This window comes from Engraulis encrasicolus, chromosome 2 (assembly GCF_034702125.1).
Source record: "Engraulis encrasicolus isolate BLACKSEA-1 chromosome 2, IST_EnEncr_1.0, whole genome shotgun sequence".
In the NCBI taxonomy this organism is placed as follows: Eukaryota; Metazoa; Chordata; class Actinopteri; order Clupeiformes; family Engraulidae; genus Engraulis; species Engraulis encrasicolus.
Window position 1 is genome coordinate 6,559,040 of NC_085858.1, and position 20,000 is coordinate 6,579,039.

At 44.8% G+C, this 20,000-nt stretch overlaps 1 protein-coding gene across 1 annotated transcript in view; it reads right to left on the minus strand.

Moving 5' to 3' along the window:
* Positions 1 to 20,000, minus strand: part of dock3 (dedicator of cytokinesis 3) — an 84,780-nt gene that overhangs the window by 12,239 nt on the left and 52,541 nt on the right. Inside the window, exons 26-44 of the mRNA XM_063193218.1 lie at positions 19,393 to 19,539; positions 18,925 to 19,023; positions 18,317 to 18,411; positions 17,659 to 17,734; positions 16,699 to 16,799; positions 14,718 to 14,776; positions 13,753 to 13,901; positions 12,875 to 12,960; positions 12,428 to 12,454; positions 12,148 to 12,243; positions 10,971 to 11,031; positions 10,646 to 10,739; positions 9,591 to 9,739; positions 7,118 to 7,204; positions 6,493 to 6,597; positions 4,779 to 4,920; positions 3,465 to 3,631; positions 554 to 640; positions 1 to 179 (exon numbers count right to left, since the gene is read on the minus strand). The exon at positions 1 to 179 is cut by the window's left edge and continues 1 nt beyond it. Of these exons, the coding sequence (XP_063049288.1) occupies positions 1 to 179; positions 554 to 640; positions 3,465 to 3,631; positions 4,779 to 4,920; positions 6,493 to 6,597; positions 7,118 to 7,204; positions 9,591 to 9,739; positions 10,646 to 10,739; positions 10,971 to 11,031; positions 12,148 to 12,243; positions 12,428 to 12,454; positions 12,875 to 12,960; positions 13,753 to 13,901; positions 14,718 to 14,776; positions 16,699 to 16,799; positions 17,659 to 17,734; positions 18,317 to 18,411; positions 18,925 to 19,023; positions 19,393 to 19,539 (2,006 nt within the window). The remainder of the gene's footprint in view (positions 180 to 553; positions 641 to 3,464; positions 3,632 to 4,778; positions 4,921 to 6,492; positions 6,598 to 7,117; positions 7,205 to 9,590; positions 9,740 to 10,645; positions 10,740 to 10,970; positions 11,032 to 12,147; positions 12,244 to 12,427; positions 12,455 to 12,874; positions 12,961 to 13,752; positions 13,902 to 14,717; positions 14,777 to 16,698; positions 16,800 to 17,658; positions 17,735 to 18,316; positions 18,412 to 18,924; positions 19,024 to 19,392; positions 19,540 to 20,000) is intronic.

Sequence of the window (20,000 nt, forward strand, 5' to 3'; positions counted from 1 at the left end):
TCCTGGTAGCGTGCGATGCCCCCGTTGACGGCTGCGTCCACCACCCCGTTGAGGCACATGCTGAGCAGGTTGATGTTGCCGTTGTGGTGGCGGTGCTGGTACTGGCTGATGAGCGTACGCAGCTCCTGGTTCTTATTCTCCACCACGTAGATGGCATTCTCCAGAGGGCTCACCTCCACCTGTTAAACACATACAGTACAGAAGTCATCATTACCTTAGGCCACGGTAGGGCCCTCGAATGGAGTCTTACCACCTCCATGCCATTGGCACTGTGTATGAGTCAGGCATTATTCTCTATTCTTACTTGTGTAATGACTATTAAGTTAAATCAAATCTAATCTTTTAACACACACACACACACACACACACACACACACACACACACACACGCACACACGCACACAACACACACACACACACACACAGGATACTGCATGCACGACTGGCAGTGCATGGCCAACGATCATTCTCTGGAGCACCGCGCAAATGAATGTAAATCTGCTGTTGTATATATTAGTGTGTGAGCAGCATGTGTGTTGTTCATATAGCTCACCACTTCTCTCCTCTCCACTTCAAACCACCGAGAGATTCCAGGTAATGGTCTTGACAGAATCAGAGTTGTCCGCTCAATCCACAAACTCTGCAGACAGACAGACAGACAGAAAGGGAAATCATCAACATAACACACTGTGAAAACACTGTGCTCAAATCCCTAAATCCAAACTCCCCGCTAATACAGAATATCCTTCCACAGAACTGAGGACAGTGAGTTCCTTCCACAGCGCACACTTCTCTGTGGAGACAGAACGGGGTTATCACACTGTACTCTAACTCTACTGACTCATCTACCTTAGTCCACTTCTACTGCTGCAGCTCAGGTGTGTGTGTGTGTGTGTGTGTGTGTGTGTGTGTGTGTGTGTGTGTGTGTGTGTGTGTGTGTGTGTGTGTGTGTGTGTGTGTGTGTGTGTGTGTGTGTGTGTGTGTGTGTGTGTGTGTGTGTGTGTGTGTGTGTGTGTGTGTGTGTAAGTTAGTCATCCTTGTGTTTGGGAGCCTTGGACACATACATAAACTAGTCATGCGAGACTTGCAACTGTGTGGATTATGCAAAAAGAGTGCAAAGGCACTGGCCAAATTTTGTTCAATTTCTGCCATAATAGGAAGCTTGTCCATTTAAAGATGGAGATATCACATCTATCCACAGAGACTAATGGACTTATTATCCTGATTTCATCCTACTTGCCGATCTGCAGAATATTCCCATTAATGTTTGGATCTGTAATCCTTCCCTGTGTGGTGATCCAAATAAAAGTACTAAACTGTGTGTGTGTGTGTGTGTGTGTGTGTGTGTGTGTGTGTGTGTGTGTGTGTGTGTGTGTGTGTGTGTGTGTGTGTGTGTGTGTGTGTGTGTGTGTGTGTGTGTGTGTGTGTGTGTGTGTGTGTGTGTGTGTGTGTGTGTGTGTGTGTGTGTCTGTGCGTGCGTGCGTGTTCTCTCTTCATTAAAGGTACATTGTGTGAGATTTTTAGTTGTTTATTTCCAGAATTCATGCTACCCATTCACTAATATTACCTTTTTCATGAACACTTACCACCACCATAAAATTCTAAGTATTCATTATGACTGGAAAAATTGCACTTTTTATACATGAAAAGGGGGATCTTCTCCATTATCCGCCATTTTGAATTTCCAGAAATAGCCATTTTTAGCTGCAAAAATTACTGTACTTGGGCCATACTAGAAAATATTTGTTTATTACGTAGTAAACTTTCATGAAAAGATACAATTTGGCAATAGGCAGCCCAGTTTCAATGAGCACCATAGTTGCAGTACCTTTTTTGACCATTTCCTGCACAGTGCACCTTTAATGGAACTTCAAATAAGGTTTGACAAGTCATTTTCTAAAATGCCACAAAAGCCACATGTAAAGGTAGCCTCGCGAGCCATCCTACGTACTTCCGCCAAAGGATTGGCTCCACTACGGTAGTCTGGCAGTGCTTCACTGTGGAGTGCCTGGAGCAGTAGGATTTTGATCGCAACGCACCCCCCCCCAGAAAACAGCCAATAAGCGAATAAGCGCCCCACGTGGAGGCGAAAGGGGGAGGACGCTTGTTACAATGACTTACACATCTGCGCTATGTTGTTGTTGAGTAACTGCCGAGGATTGGGTGAGAGGTGTCCAATAATTTCAAACCATAACTGAGTGCAAACTTCCTGCTTCCTGCAATTGCTTCAGAGCAAACAAATGCCAGACCATAAATACGAAATGAAATGGTAGTATTATGGGATGGTCAGGACCAGGCTAATGTAAAGGTGCAGTGCACTGTGTAATATTGTGGTCAGAAAAGGTATTGCAACTCTGCTTCTCATTGAAATTGTGCTGTAATAAACTAGCATTTACTTGTTTAACCAAAGTACAGTGAGTTTTTGCAGCTAAAATGTCCATTTTGAATGAAATTCAAAATGGCTGACGATGGAGAAGATCCCCTTTTTCATGTATGAAAACTGATTTTTTTTCAGCCATATTGAATACTTAGAATTTGATGGTGGTGGTAAGTATTTGTTAAAAAGGTTACATTTGTGAATGGGCAGCATGGATTCTGAAAATAAACTACTAATAATATTACACGGTGCACCTTTAAATGCAGTTTTCATTTCATTGCAAGTTTTTAAAGTTTGATTTCAGCACTGGTACTGGGTCCATCTTATCTGATTTTAAGATGTGTCCTAGCATCTCTATGAGAGGGTATGTCTGTCCGTCGGTCGGTCTGTCTGTCTGTCTGTCCGTCGGTCGGTTGGTCGGTCCGTCTGAAACGCATTCTCTAAATTGTCATTCCCTCCTGTGTCCAAAAGGTGGCAGTGTATAGACGGACGCATCTTTGTCCGCCTGTAAGACTTGTTCCATAAATAATTAAACATCAGAAGTGATGTCACCCGAGAAGCACAAAATAACACAAAATAACAAAAAATATTTTTTAAATGGATATGCCTTCATAGTGTTTTGCAAAAGAGCTCTTTCTTAATACTTGTTTTCTTTCCCCACTGAAGACATTGAGAAAGGGCTTGGTCTGAACAGTTTATATCCTGACTTTTAACAATTATTTCAGCTTTAACATAATAGATTTTACAGTATTTTTTCTTATTAATTCTTAGTTTGTTCTTATGCTTTGAACCCTGCAGCTTATATCATGATGTGGCTAATGTTCGGATTATACAGAGGTACGGCCTATATGTGTTTAGTGTGTCTTATGGTCCAGAAATTACGTTACTTGCATCAGTCCTAGTGTACACTTCAGCTATTTTCACTGCTTAGTAGGGCACTTTAAACATTTACAGTATACAGAAAAACAGTAGGTGCAGTGAAATGATGTTCCATGTCCTTGGTCCCCTTGTAATGTATACTTAAACATCATAATTATTGTTTACAGTTGGCATGACAGTGTGTAGGCATGGCATGTGCAATAGGTACCCGGAACTCGTTCTCGCGGTCCTTGGGCCCCTTGTGGAAGGGCCGGTCGTAGTGGAATCGACTGATGTTGTTGGAGCGGTAGAAGCGCTTGATGCGCTCGGGCACGCGGTCCAGATGGGGCCCCTCCGTCAGCTCAGACACCGGGGTCACCGCGAAGATCTGCAGATCTGACAGCACGGTTAAGGACTAACGCACAGACAAACACAAATGCACACATACACACACAAAGCATACTTACAATACACACGCCCAGCTATTTCCACCCCGGGGTACAGAAGAGATATTCTTTCTTTTTTTTAACTTTATTAGAAGAGATATTCAGGACAAGTACACACAGGGCCACACATTAGGGGTATGAATCTGAAGTCTTTCAAGGGCCAGCCACTAGAGGGCACTAAATGCATAATTGGTTGTTTCCATCCGTCTTGGTGGAGTTTCACCTCAACCCATAGGAGGTTGCCCCCTAAAAACTGCATAGTGATGCTTTAATGAAGAGATATTTAAGTCTAGTTAAAGGGAGTGTGGAGCAGGGCAAATATACAATATACTAATCCATAATGGGAGCCTCAAGCCAAAAGTTGCAGAGTGTGGCTTTAATGTATTTAATATTAGTAACTGAAAGTAGTGGGAAATCTCATGCTGCTTTGCACAATTGCTCTGATCTGAAAGACAGCACGACAGCTGTACTCAGCGAGGGAGCCTGAGCTAGTGTGCCAATCATAGAGCAGGGGTGGAAAGGCGATGATTGCAGTTTGTTTGAACAGATACAACTGGCATGATTGGCTATGGGCTACGTACATAGTATATGTCAAATGACACATTCGTAACGCCCAATAAACGGCCATGGGCAATCATAAACTACATATTTCCAATGAGGAAAATAGCAAAGATAGCTTCCATGTGGCATACAGTATACGCCTTTCATGTGCTCTGGGAAGTTTCATTTTTCATTTCTACTCGTTTCATTTTCCACAAGTTCTCCAGTGGAAAATACCACAAGGGTTCATGTGTGCTTCCCATGTCGGTGTTTGGTATTTTCCATAATTCCCAGAACACATGCACGGACCAATAGTCTGGGGCCTAAACTAAGAAGCTGGTTCAGGAGTAAACCAGCGGTAAATCATCTAATAGAAGAGACGATTTACCTCTTAACCCGGTTTACTCCTGAAACAGCTTTTTTATTTTACTTCTCCTTTATTTTACTAGTGGAAGTCACATTGAGGCAGTTGACTCTTTTCCAAGTGGGCTCTAGCCAAGTATGTTCTTGAGTATTATATCAGCCGCTGGTGTTATCTATGCGAGTGGGAGGGATACACTGGGCGTCGCTCTGCAGGATGGTGTCGTCTGGCTGGTTGGGGTGCTGCATGGCGATGGCCTGGGGGAACTCATTCAGCATCCGCTGCTGGAAGTCCTCCAGACGCTCGTAGTCATAGCCACGGCACACAAACTCCTTATTCTGTAACACACACACACACACACACACACACAAACACACAAACACACACACACACACACACACACACACACACACACACACACACACACACACACACACACACGCGCACACACACACACACACACACACACACACACACACACACACACACACACACACACACACACACACACACAAATATACACAGTGCATTAATATGCTGTGGACGTACGGTGGGGATACATGCATACAAATTATGGTCAAAATCCTCCAAGCTGTTCTTATCAGGAAAAAGTCTTTGTAACTGTTAACATAAAATAATGATTACGCAAATATACGGTATATGTACAGTATATAGGTAGAGTAGTAGTATGCAGGGTGCGATTTGTTGAAGACCCAGAAGGGGGGATAAGTTTCAGATTTTAAGCATTATCAATGGAGTTAAATACTGCAAACATTATACTCCTGTTAGAAAAGTGGAGGTATCAAAACCAGAAGGGGGGACAATCCCCCCCATCCCCCCCTACAAATCACACCCTGGTAGTATGTATGCATAGTAACCTGTAGTAGAGTTGCATAATTTCTTAAAGCCTAAAGCCCAACGGGGAAACTCCAACTCCCATTGTCATTGTGACACAGCACTCCACAGCACACAAGTGCACACTGCACACAAGGAAATTGCATTTACTGTAAGCCTAACCTGTGCAAGGGAGGCAGCCCCCAATGGCACCCGAAAGGAAGCAGTGTGGCAGGACGGTGCCATGCTCAGGGTACCTCAGTCATGGAGGAGTATTGGGGAGAGCACTGGTTAATTACTCCCCCCACCAACCTGGTGGGTCGGGAGTCCAACCGGCAACCTTTGGGATACGAGTCCGATGCCCTAAACGCTTACCCACATTACTGCCCATATTTGCCATAATCTTGAGAATATCACAATGATTTCACTGACATAAAGCCTGACCCCATGAGGCATTTAAGGTCATTGCCAAGTCGACTTTCTCGGGTTGTTGTTTGAATAAATACATACATTTGCATTATGTTTGTAGTATGAGTTGTATTTCTGTGCCTGTGTCTGTTTTTGCTGTGTGTGTGTGTGTGTGTGTGTGTGTGTGTGTGTGTGTGTGTGTGTGTGTGTGTGTGTGTGTGTGTGTGTGTGTGTGTGTGTGTGTGTGTGTGTGTGTGTGTGTGTGTGTGTGTGTGTGTGTGTGTGGGTGGGTGGGTGCGTTCTAACCCTGCATCTCATCTGTAAAAACGTGTGTGTGTGTGTGTGTGTGTGTGTGTGTGTGTGTGTGTGTGTGTGTGTGTGTGTGTGTGTGTGTGTGTGTGTGTGTGTGTGTGTGTGTGTGTGTGTGTGTGTGTGTGTGTGTGTCTGTGTGTCTGTGTGAGTGTGTGAGTGTGTCTGTGTGAGTGTGTGTGCATACGTGCGTGCGTTTGTGTGAGTATGAGTGTGTGTGTCTGTTTGAGTGTATGTGTGTGTGTCTGTGTGAGTGTAAGTGTGTGTGAGTGTGAGTGTGAGTGTGTGCGTGTGCGTGTGCGTGCGTGCGTGCGCGCCGGCATGCATGCGTGTGTGTCAATGTGTGTGTGAGTCCTCACCCTGAGGAAGAAGGGGAACTTGCGTCCGTAGAAGCCCATCCTGAAGAACTCCGGCTCCAGCCGCTGCTGCTCGATGATGTTGTCATAGTAACTGGCCTCCATTTTCTGCCAAAGTGGGATTAAAAGCAGCAACAGTAATTATATCCATCCTCCCACAAACAAACAAACACACACACACACCTATACAGGCACACACACACAGACACACACAGACACACACAGACACACACACACACACACACACACACGTGCATACTTGACTTTGATCAAACACACACACACACCTATACAGGTACACACACATACACACAGATACAGTACGTACTTGACTTTGATCAAACACATACAACCACACATACTCACACACACATTCACTCACTTACAAGAACACATATGCACTCTGCATACAAACACCCCGATACACACATCACTGTCCTCGCAGACACACACGCACACACATACACACACACACACACACACACACACACACACACACACACACACACACACACACACACACACACACGCACACACATGATGCACAAACACAAAATGCAAATATATTTCTTTGATTATCTATTGCTGTGTTACAGTCCAACAAACATCACCAGTGCGTGCTGCTTACCCGTATCCAGCTGAGGCTGTGGTAGTCATATAGGGTCTCATACTGGAACGCCAGCTCCCGACACAGAGAGATGCCATACTCCCAACACTGCACACAAGCAAACAACAACAACAACAACAACAACCGTGAGCGGTCAAAATTGTGAAGTAAACGACCCAGCTGTGGCCTAACGGTGGGGCCCATGGTTACTACGCCGGCGACCTGGCCTTGATTCCGGCTCGCCTCATTTCCCAATCCTCCCCCCCATCTCTTTCTCCCACTCACTTCCTGTCGCCTCTCATACTGTCCTATTCAAATCAAGGCAACAATGCCCCTAAAAAAATATATACAAAAATAGTGAAGAAAAACTCAATCTATAAAGGAGTTTATGCAAATATCGCACTACCTGGCATGGCCACAACACTAATAGATCAATAATATAGAACACAGGAATTTATTTTGCATTTACTGTATTAAAAAAAATGTGCATATAATTTTAGTAAGTACAATTAAAACACATTAAAAACTACATTGCTCCCTTTATTAAGAGACTCAAAACAAACATATCATATTTGTTTTCAGGTTTTGAAGGAGGTGGGATGCACTGTTTTGGCATATGAGCAGAGGCAGAGGTACAATACTGTACCCCAGAGGTGGAGGAGAGAGATGACACATCCCCATATTCCCTCTCCTGAGTGTGCACTGCCATAATGATAACACTCCCCCATGCCCTGCCAATGCCCAGCTCCCTCCGCATGACTCACTCCAAGTGGGTTTTTAGCTCCCGATAGTGGCCATGTTCGACTACCTACCTAAAAGCTATTACTAAAATGTTTTCTGGTTCGTATGTTGCGGCTTGTGGATTTATGTGCTGAAATACAAGTGCGCCGCACGTCTGTGCGAAAGCGAGCAAATAGATTGACATCCATACAATGGAAGGACTGTGGAGAGCTGCATTGTTGTGTTGGCAAATGACCACTTCTGCAAATAGATTGGCAGACACACAGATACAGCACTCAGAGCTGCATTGTGGTGGTGGAGAGGAGAGGGGGCGCTTCCTGAGCCCAGAGAGAGGGAGAGAGAGAACGAGGGAGAGAGAGAGAGAGAGAGAGAGAGAAAGAAGTCCCAGCAGCATTGTTTCTCAGGCAATGGGAGCTTTGGAGCGGTTAGTGAAATGAAAATACAAGGCGATACTCTGTGTGTGTGTGTGTGTGTGTGTGTGTGTGTGTGTGTGTGTGTGTGTGTGTGTGTGTGTGTGTGTGTGTGTGTGTGTGTGTGTGTGTGTGTGTGTGTGTGTGTGTGTGTGTGTGTGTTTGTAGTAGTAGTAGTAGTAGTAGTATGAGAGTGTACATGCATGTGTGTGAGTAAAGTAGGCTAATGTATAGCTGTACATCTGTGTGTGTATGTGTAGTTGTGATGGTCAATGTCTAGTGCCATTGCGATGCCTCCACATGGAATAATCCCAGTTGTTTCAATGGGGTGCAAATGACCGGACTGACAAAGGATTGTGGGAATATGGTTGCGGTCAAATGTGTGAGGGGCGGCAACGCGACCAAAAGTTCAGCAGAGCAGAATAATATGCAATTGAAAGTGTCTAACCTCTCGTCGAACTTCTGCCATGCCTACCAAGACAATTACAGGAGGGGGAGATGCATAGATCTGGAATTTGCTGCCCCGCCGCGGCTCTAACGGTTACTGTGCGGTCACACCGCGGGCTTTGAACGCGTGGAAAGATGCGGAAGTAATTGACTTTGTATGGGAGAGCAGGCAGCGAAGGAGGCAAACGCGTCGGGAGCGTTTCTATAGGTGAGGGCATCGGAAGCATCAAAAGCCGAGGGCGGCAGAAGTTGAACTTCATCTAAAAATATGTAATGAGCTCGGCGGCAGCAGGGCGTCAGCCAATGGAATGTTCACATTTTTCTAAACACGAGCTTCGGTTGGTCGAGATTCCTGGCTGAACGCTTCAGGTTGAATCGTTTGCCTCGTTCAACGCCCCTGACCAGTGCTTTCCAGGCAGGAGTCAGCAGCGTTGTGGCTCTTTCAATGCCTTCGGTGTGATCGCGGCATTAGGGCACTGGGCTGCTATGCATTGAGCGTCAGGCTCATGACATGTTTGCTGCTGGATATGCGTTGTCAATGCGTATTTTATGTGTGGCCAATGCATATTTTTTGTCAATATTGCGCGTGGGAAAACACAAGGACACAAAGTACGCAGACACGCTGAAGTAGTTGCCTTGGTTGAAGTAGTGCAGCACCTTATAGTGTGTGTGTGTGTGTGTGTGTGTGTGTGTGTGTGTGTGTGTGTGTGTGTGTGTGTGTGTGTGTGTGTGTGTGTGTGTGTGTGTGTGTGTGTAGAATGTACATATACTGTGTGTGTGTGTGTGTGTGTGTGTGTGTGTGTGTGTGTGTGTGTGTGTGTGTGTGTGTGTGTGTGTGTGTGTGTGTGTGTGTGTGTGTGTGTGTGTGTGTGGAGCTTGTGTGTGTGTCCACTTGCCTTGCCCTTGTTGAAGTAGTGCAGGACCTTGCGGCTGAGGCTCTCCTTCCGTTGCCACTCGCTCTGCGCTGGGTAGTGCAGGAACTCCCTCAGGGGACGCTCCTCCCAGGCCAGCAGCTCCCAGTACAGCAGCAGGGTGAACGCCGCCTCTGGAGGTCACAAGGAGATGGAGCCCAACATGGCATGTTTTTAATCAAATAAACTATAAGTTCATGGGGAAGAAAGTAGTTCTCAGAGCATCTTCAGAAGTGGAAGTTAGTCTTGGCACTTGCCCAATAAAACAGTTAAACTTCCACATCTGAAGATGCTACAGCTTTCTTGCCCTTCAACTATTAGTCCTACTAGTCCTTTCCCGTGACGCACCAGATTGTGAAGTGCAGGAGTGTGGAGGATATTTCTCTTTTCTTCGTGAAACTATGTTTATATTTTTGAAGCACAAGCGCAGCACAACATACGGTAGATACAAAAATACACACAAACATAACAAACATACGCACGCACATACACACACGCACAACACACACACACACACACACACACACACACACAGGTCTCTATAAGAAAAAGCAGTAGCAGACCCACTCTCGTACAGGTCATACAGCAACATATTCATACTGTACTCCTACCAATGGTCTGTGCAACTGAATACAGTATTTGCCATTTCATTTCTCCCATGCATTCCAAATGGCACACACACAACAGAAGGGACTAGAGCGACAACAGCCATGGAGGAAATGGACTTTGTATGGAGGAGCTGGAGACAGAAGAGACAGAAGAGACAGTTTGGAAGACAAAAGACAATTTGAGTGACTCAAGCAACAGTTTGTATTGGTCTTCAGTGAATACTGTATTATGCTACTGAGCTACGATGCTATTCAGCAACAGCCACCATAGACCATTGGGATGTCGGAATGCTTGCATTTTGCTTTGAACACTCGTACTCTTGTCGCTTTGATGGCTCGTGTGTCTCTTGCTATGAACACAGTCAGGCGAGTCTTGGTATATTTGGTCTCTTCTGGTGTGCTGGTGGGGTTAGAGCTTGAGCCGTGTCTGACCTGTGTAGTTCTCCGCTTGCAGGTGGAGCTCGTAGAGCTTGTGGATGTAGCGAATGTACATGTCCTCTTTGGTCACCTCGGACTTGTAGAAGTTCTAGACAGGAACATACATACATACATGACACACATCACAGCAACGACGGTCATTAAAACACCATGTTTTTACAAAAAATAAAAACCTTAATAAAAAAATAAAATAAAAGTAAATTTAATCTCAAATCCATTTTGTTATTGCAGGTATTTCACAATCCATATCAACAGTACTGACGGAGGAGAGAAAAAGTGATTTCATGATGTAATGATGCGAGTGTTCCGCGATTCTTACCAGCAGATTCATGGAGCCATAGAATCTCTTATTCTCCACCTCCTCTGCTCTCACACTTTCCCTAAACGCATGAATATATGAGACAGAGAGCGAGAGAGAGAAAGAGAGAAAGAGAGAGAGAGAGAGAGAGAGAGAGAGAGAGAGAGAGAGAGAGAGAGAGAGAGAGAGAGAGAGAGAGAGAGACAAAGAAATATCACACAAAGCAAATATGTATATATTTTTGGGTCTAGATGGTAGTTTAATTTAACACACTATAACCTATTTACATTTTGTTTAATGAAAACATAATGTTTGTTATTGTTTTTTGTTTTCTTTTTGTAAACTACAATTATTACGAGTATGAAACTATATGTTTTTATTTTATTTTTCCTCTGTACCTTGCTTTAGCAACAATGACTTCATCAGTCATGCTAATAAAGCATCATTTGATTTTATTTGATTTGATTAGAGAGAGAGAGAGAGAGAGAGAGAGAGAGAGAGACAGAGACAGAGACAGAGAGACACAGAGAGACAGAGAGAGACAGAGAGAGATAGGGGAGGGGTTGGAAGAAACAGACAGACAGAGAAATAAAGAGTAAGAAGTAAAACAGCCACAGTCAACACATCAATACCGATTTTACCAAAAGATATGTCGTGTCAGACATGTCATGTCATGTCATGCCATGCCATCATGGGTACCTATGCAATTTACTGTACCTATGCAGTCCCAATGTAACCCTGCAGCCAGGCTGTATAGTTATCTGAATATCTACATACATCACTCAAACACCACCTCACACCTATGGTCCTGTCTGTCACCCAAGCGCGCCCTAAGACTCACATACACCCTGTCAGTCTCTCACTCAAGACAGCCTAACTCACACACATGTGCCCAGGGAACTCAACTATGGGGAGACAAAGGGGTTGTTTTTCCCAGGCCCAGGGAGATGGTGGGGTCCCAGAATTGGGTTCCCATTACATTGTAAATATTGGGAGAGGGGGGGGGGGCTTTCAGATGATCTTGTCTCTGGCACGGGCAAAGCTGTCAGCGGCCCTGCATGCACCTGTCTGTCACTCTAGCACACCTTGTCTGTCTCACACTCAAGACACACAGCCGCTTCACACACACACACACACACACACACGCACACGCACACGCACACGCACACGCACACGCACACGCGCACTGTTGTGTTACCTGTAATCCAGCAGGCGCTCGATGAGCCGTGTGACCGAGGTGACAAAGGAGACACCCGTCTCTCTCCAGGCCTCCTGCTCCATCTTCTCCAGCAGACTGGTAGACAGACAGGATGGAGGGAGAGAGACAAGGAGGGAGAGAAATAGGGGGCTGTTAGTGTTTTTACCTTTACACCATGCCGTGGTAGAGCATGATAGAGCAAACAGCAAAGAGTGGAAAAGTAGTTCAGCCAAGTAGTGGGAAGACTACAAAGATACCCATTAAAAAAATGGAAGATCACCTGGGATATGGACCAAAGAGCTGTGTTCTGTAAAAAAAGCAAAAGCAAAAGTTATCACACAGAAAGTATCGTTTATTTTTTTAAAGTTTAAAGTTTTAAAGAGACACAATTATTGTAGCTCAAAGAAATCTGCATGAAGAATTGTGTAGTGAAGTCAGAAGTACCTTTCACCCCATTGCAAGTCAATGAACCACTATCTAAATCCACTGACACTTGAAAGAAAAAACGACTTGAATGTTGCTTTAACCCGTTAAGACATGGCGTTACAAAATTGCTGTTAACAGAATGGCAATGACCAAGTCGTAGTGCATTACTTAAGGCCCTGAGTTATGTCATAGTATTGTAATACTACTGCATATTACTTAACTTTTAAAACTACAGCATGCTACAGCATGCCTGGAGGTACGGCATGCATTAAGAGTCTACATGATTGTCCAGTATACTCACAGTAAGCTGAAGAGCTCTCTGTGGTTCTCATCTGCTTTGCCATCAGACACCATGCTGTCCAGCTTGTCCATCAGCTCAGCCTCCACCTGCGCCACACAAACAACACACATAAAAACCTTTACCAGAACACAGAGGCGGGCAATTATTTTTCGCCCAAGGGCCACATTGGGTTTAGAATATTGACCGTAGGGCCAGATGTCCCAGGCAACATGCCTGTGCCAATAATAAGAGATAATGTAATGTACACTGGCATAACTGGCTATTTCACTCCAGCACTTCTTAATATTTAGATGTGACCTTGATTGATCTCACACCTCCAAGACCACTAGCCGTTTTAAAAATGTTAGGTGAGGGCATTACTTTTGATTTAAAAGTTGTAAAGGCGCTGGGAGCCAGATCAAATGGTTCTGTAGGCCGCATGTGGCTCCCTGTGCCTTAGTTTGCCCACCTCTGGTTTACATAGTCTGATTCACACAAGTTTCATAGAAAATGTCGACAATTTAAATGGCTAATTTCCACACCTTAGGCTTACACTGACCTTAGAAGTGACCAAAAGCTTAGAACTGACTGACCCCCCTTATTGACCACTAAAGTGACCCCCTTTTTTATCGTCTAGTCTGAGTCTGACCCCTCTGTTACACCTCTAAAATGACCCCCTGTGTGACTCCCCACATCACTCTGTGACCCCTGCCTACACATCCCCCCACATCACTGATTGTCTTGTTTGAACTCTGAACCTAACCCACGCACGCGTAGGTGCCATTTGCCATCGTCCTAACCCACCCAGGTGACACTGATTCTCTTGTTTGACCTCTGCTGTGACCTTGAAACACCGCAACACCGTGAGCGACCTCTGCTATTGTCCTAAGCCAGCCCACCTGTTTGAAGTTGCCGTTCTTGCGCTGCTCCCAGTTCATCATGTCGTGGAAGATGGGGATGATGATGTTACGGACCTCCGTCTGGGGCACCAGGGCCACGCCCAGGAAGGGGCCCATCATGCCCGGCGTGAAGTGCTGCTTGTCGTCTCCTGAGGACGCACACACACCATGGAATCATGGGATGTTTAAGAGTATTGCAAGTACATATCTGAATTTAACTTTGAGGTGCCACATTAGTGAAACAAGTATGGTCAAGAAATGCTCAAGAAAGAGTCAGGGTGTCCTGTTTCTTGGACTTAAAGGGACACTGTGTAATATTTTAATGGTTTATTTCCAGAATTCACGCTGCCCATTCACTAATGTTACGTTTTTCACAAATACTTACTGCCACCGTCAAATTTTAAATATGTAGCCTCTTACTGCAGCAGGGTTCACCGACGACCCTATTCACTTGCTGAAAATGCTTAACTACATCATAACAACATTGCTATGGCGTTACAAACAGCCATAGTGATGTGATAAGGGGTTAAAAAAGTATTTATTGTGATATTTTTATGATAAAATTTCACTTCTCATACATGGAAAGGTGGATCTTCTCCATGTCCGCCATTTTGAATTTCCAGATATAGACAGTTTGAGCTGCAAAACATACTGTACTTAAATACTACTTAATATCAGTTTATTACATAGTAAATATTCATGAAAAGATCAAATTTGGGAATGGAAAGCACAGTCTCAATGAGCAACATAGTTGCAACCTTCTCTGGCCACCATCCTACACACAGTGCACCTTCAAAAGCTAGTTTAGAATGATATAACTTGAAACAAAATCTGAAATGACAACTTCATGTTGCTACAATGGACTGTGAGTTGGCTTAACAGCTTTCTGGGAGTAGGAGTATTAAGGTAAGTCAGTTGAATGCAGTAGGTATTGATTACAGAAGGGAGCCCTATGAGTGACTCACCAAGTTTTTGCCACATGCTGAAGAGCTCAAAGGCCATGGTCACCCTCATGTCTCCATGCCTGCAGCCAAACAAACACAAGTAGGAAACAGTGCAGTTATGTGTGCATTCGAGTGTGCATGTGTGTGTCTGCATGTGTGTACGTGTAAGGTTAGAGATTGTTTTGGTGCATGTACAGTTTATTTAGCTATTCTTAGGCTTGTGTGTATGTGTGTGTGTGTGTGTGTGTGTGTGTGTGTGTGTGTGTGTGTGTGTGTGTGTGTGTGTGTGTGTGTGTGTGTGTGTGTGTGTGTGTGTGTGTGTGTGTGTGTGTGTGCATGTTCATGCATCATGCATGCGTGTGTTTGCGTACACGCGGGCGTGTGTGTGTGTACGAGTGTGCATGCGTGTTTGAGTGTATGCATGCGTGTGAGTGTATAGGCTGATGCATAGTCACGCGGTGCCGATTGCGGGGTAAAGCATAGACGTACTGTCAGCGGGGGTATTGCCTCATAGTCGACCTACATGCGAATGCGTGCGAAAGGGCGTGGTGTTTTTTTTTCCCGCCGAAAATTCAAGAGTGGGGCAAGGGGGGAGGGAGGAGGAGATTTTAATGACGTCAATTCACCTCCGTGACAACAGGGGGCGAACTAACTCATTCAGTTGAGCCCAGTCCCTAGAATGAATCACAAAGCTAATCAGCTGGCTATGTAAAACGTAATATTCCACTAGCCTACTTCTAAAAGTTGGGGCATAATTAGATGGTACAACATCTGTTTATTTTTGGTCAAGTACTACACGAGATTAAATGCAAGACAAACGCCATTTTAAAAGACAATAGACAGCATGAATGGCCATTCACACCTGGGGCCTAGTAGTAGCTAGCCAGCTAAATCAGTCATTACAAACTCAAAGCTAGTTGACTAGCCACCTGAAACGTAATTCTACCACTAACAAAGAGGCTTCTTGCTATAAATTTAAAAAGTTGTGGCGTAATTAGACATGAATGATAGCATACAAGATTCTCTCTTTATTCATGTTTTACAGTTCAGGTGGTTAAAATGCCAAACAAAAGCCGTTTTAAATACAATACATCTAATGGCCATATTAACAGCTAGCTTAGCAACTGTCAGCCAAACCCATTCAAACTCTACAGGACATTAGCGAACCCTGTTTTAGAAGCTAGCTAGCCACACTACTTGTACTATATACTGTATCAACAAAGAGGCTTCTTGCTATTAATTTAAAAAGTTGTGGCGTAATTAGACATGGATGATAGCATACAAGAGTCTCTCTTTATTCATGTTTTACAGTTGAGGTGGTTAAATGAAACAAAAGCCATTTTTAAATACAATAGATAGCCTATCTAATTAACAGCTAGCTTAGCAACTGTCAGCCAAACCCATTCAAACTCTACAGGACATTAGCGAACCCTTTTTTAATGAGCTAGCTGCCACACTACAAAAGAACAAAGAGGCTTCTTTGCTACTACCACACTGCAAACATATCATTTCCATGATGGCCTTTTATGGAAATTTCTAATAGATTTTTTGGAAGTTGTACTACTGAAATAAAAAACAGTTTCTCTTCTCCCTGTCAAGTAAACTCCAGTGATTTCCTGCCAAGTCATCTGCATCGTGTTTTTCGTTTTCCTTCAAACCTCCGCGGTAGGGTAGAAGAATAGAACACAACTGACCTATCAGGGCTGAGTTCCCCCCGGACTGCCGTAAGCGCATTGACCAATCACCGTCTTCAAGCATAGCTCAGCTCACGGACATTTCAGCCTGGGAGAAACATGCGTGTACTGCAGCCAGGGGTCGTTTTGTCGCTGCACAGGGGGGCGCTGTGGCTCATTCTCTGTGCAGAACCCCCGCGAACGCGCGACTCTAAACCCCCCTTATGTGTGTACATGTGCATGCAGTGCGTGTGCGTGTGTGAGTGTGTGCGTGTGCGTGTGCGTGTGCGTGTGTGTGTGTGTGTGTGTGTGTGTGTGTAAAAGCCTACTTGTCCAGGACTCTTTTCCTCTTGACGGGGCTGAGGGACTCCAGCTGTAGACTGGGCTGGCTGATGAACAACACCGTCAGGCTGAAGAAGGAGTTCCACACCTGGGGGAGGGGAGCAGACAGACACCACACGTGTGGACCCATCAACATCTCAAGACAAAAAGTGTGCACACAAACACAAGTAAGTCCTAGCAATAGCAAAAGCAATACGATTGGTATAGCACATTATCATGCATAACTGTCATCCAATGTGCTTGAGAGGAAATAAAGTGAAGAGAGAAGGAACATATTATATAAAGTATAATCCAGAGTAGATGACTAACTTTGACCAAAGTCCTATGATGGCTTACACTACATCAAGGCTATCCGGACTAACCTATGCTATGCCATGGCGATACATCATGTAAACACGATTTTCAGCTTGGTTTGTTATGAGTCAAGTTACAACGTGATTTGATTTTTGAAAAAAAAAAATAGTCCGGAATTTTAGTGGTATAATAAAGAACATCAAGTCACACAAAATCCCACCAGGAACAGGACAAAAATAGAGATATCAAAAATATAATACCCATACAGTATTTAAACTCTTGATTTTAAACTTGAATTTCATCAACAAATGAGAAGCGTTTCGGCTCTTATTTAACACACAAGAAATGCTTCTTCCCTGCTGGGTCCTCTTCAGGCAAAAAGGCAGGGTCAGAACACTGTCTCTGTGTTAAATAGAATTCTAGACTTCAAGCAGTGTTGCATACATTAGACTACTCTCCTTTCTTTCTTTCTGAACAGCCGTCCAATGGACTTCATGAATATGCAAGACGGCTTTGCTGGTCGGAAAAGAGGAATTTGCGCTCTCTCTCTCTCTCTCTCTCTCTCTCGGCTTCATGCTCTGTGGGCATTGACAAGGAGGGAGTTTTCCCATCTCCTCTGCTCTTACTGCAGCAGTGCTGACTCAAGTCTTTACCTTGAAATCAAAATCTGGGTCAGAGAAGTTCTTCTGCAGCGCCGGGGAAAGGTGCTGGGTTGTCGTGACAATTATGCTGCATTGGGGGGAGAGATATTTCAATAAATTACCTCAGCAACCGGTAGCACTTGCGACATTGACAGCAAAAATATGTACTTGGCATGCTGGCAGGAACCATAAATACATAAACAAGCTTAGTGTCCTGCTGTTGCAAATATGCAGTGTTTAGGCAAAACAATGAGCATTTCAGTTCAGTTCATTTACAGTAAGTACTGGACATAGGAGGTGTTCCACAGCTCAAAACTAATAGTATGAATTCATCTGTGCGGATGGTCACAATGATGCTCATTACAAACAACATGCTATCTACTAGGCATTTATATATGGAGCAGTGCACAAGTGTTTGATATGTGTTTGTCAGTTTGTGTGTGTAGGTGGTCTATGCGTGTGTGATTGTGACTGTGTGTGTGTGCGTGCTTGCATATGTGCGTGTGTAGGTGGTGTGTGCGTGTGAGTGTGTGTGACTGTAACTGTGTGTGTGTGTGTGTGTGTGTGTGTGTGTGTGTGTGTGTGTGTGTGTGTGTGTGTGTGTGTGTGTGTGTGTGTGTGTGTGTGTGTGTGTGTGTGTGTGTGTGTGTGTGTGTGTGTGTGTTCTCACTGGCTGGTGAGGAGTCTCATGACGCTCCAGTCTCTGGGAAAGATGCTGAGCTTCATCAGGTTGCGGAACACACAGAAGATCTTCAGAAGGAACTCCTGATGAACACAACATCATAACATGAGAAGGAACACGTGTGGGCGTATGAGTGTGTGTGTGTGTGAGAGAGGGGGGGGGGCATGGTCATGGGCAGAGGCAGAGGCGGACTTTACATTAGGCAAACCTAGGAAATTTCCTAGGGCCCCAACCAAATCTGGCATCCGTAGGGGCCCCCAGCTGTCACAGCAGTGGCGACAAACACACAAAAAAGTAGGCCAGATCTTAATGTGTCAATTATGTTAAGTAATCGATTGCCAATTGGTGACGTGTTTAAAAGAATCATTTTTAAGGGCCCCATGATTATATTTCACCTAGGGCCCAAAAATGACTAGATCCGCCCCTGGGCATGAGAAATAGAGATAGGTGAGAAAGAGGCATAGTAAAAGAGAGTGGGAGGGAGGAAGAGAGAGACGCACAGCAAGAGACAGAGAGAGTAAGAGACCGAGTGATAGAGTGATGAAGAGAGAGAGAGAGCGAGAGAGAAAGAGGGAGGGCTAGACAGATGGCGTTACCTTGAGCTCGTCCTTGCTGTGGAAGTTGTTGAGTAGGTGGTGAAAGTGAGGATCAGACATCTGCTTCAGCAGCGACAGCAGACACGACACATACTCGCCCTGCACACACCAATCAGTCAATCAGTCAATCAGTTCATCAATCAATCAATCAATCAATCAATCAATCAATCAACGATTGTGATTAATAATATCACAAATGTATTTGTATGGCCCATCTAATGCAATCATACAGCTCAATGTGCTTCATTAAGAGATTGACCAAAAACAGAGCTGGCAGATGTGATTTCAATACATGCCACATAATTAAGCCAAAGTCTTCCAGGATCAACTGGGAAGAGCATATTATATTATATGAGCAATGATATGAGCATATTAGTCTACGACTGCACTTCATCCAAATAAAGAAGTGTGTGTGTGTGTGTGTGTGTGCGTGTGTGTGTGTGTGTGTGTGTGTGTGTGTCTATATACCGTGATCTCTGCGGTGCACTGTGGGCATCGGGGTGCCCGGCTGCTCTCGGTGGTCTGCGAGCGACTCATGATTGACAGCAGCGTCTGCAGCAGCACGTCCAGCAGGCTCTCCACCATCATGTCCACCTCCTCACGCACACACGACTCCTGACACACACACAGAGGTAGAGCATTAGACTACAGGTGAGGTGACCCCACCTCCTCACGCACACACGACTCCTGACACACACACAGAGGTAGACCATTAGACTACAGGTGAGGTGACCCCACCTCCTCACGCACACACGACTCCTGACACACACACATAGAGGTACAGCATTAGACTACAGGTGCCCCCACCTCCTCACGCACACACGACTCCTGACACACACACAGAGGTAGAACATTAGACTAAAGGTGACCCCACCTCCTCACGCACACACAACTCCTGACACACACACAGAGGTAGACCATTAGACTACAGGTGACCCCACCTCCTCACGCACACACAACTCCTGACACACACACAGAGGTAGACCATTAGACTACAGGTGACCCCACCTCCTCACACACACGACTCAGAGGGGCACAGGGGATTTTTAAATTCATTTATTTATTTGTAATTATCC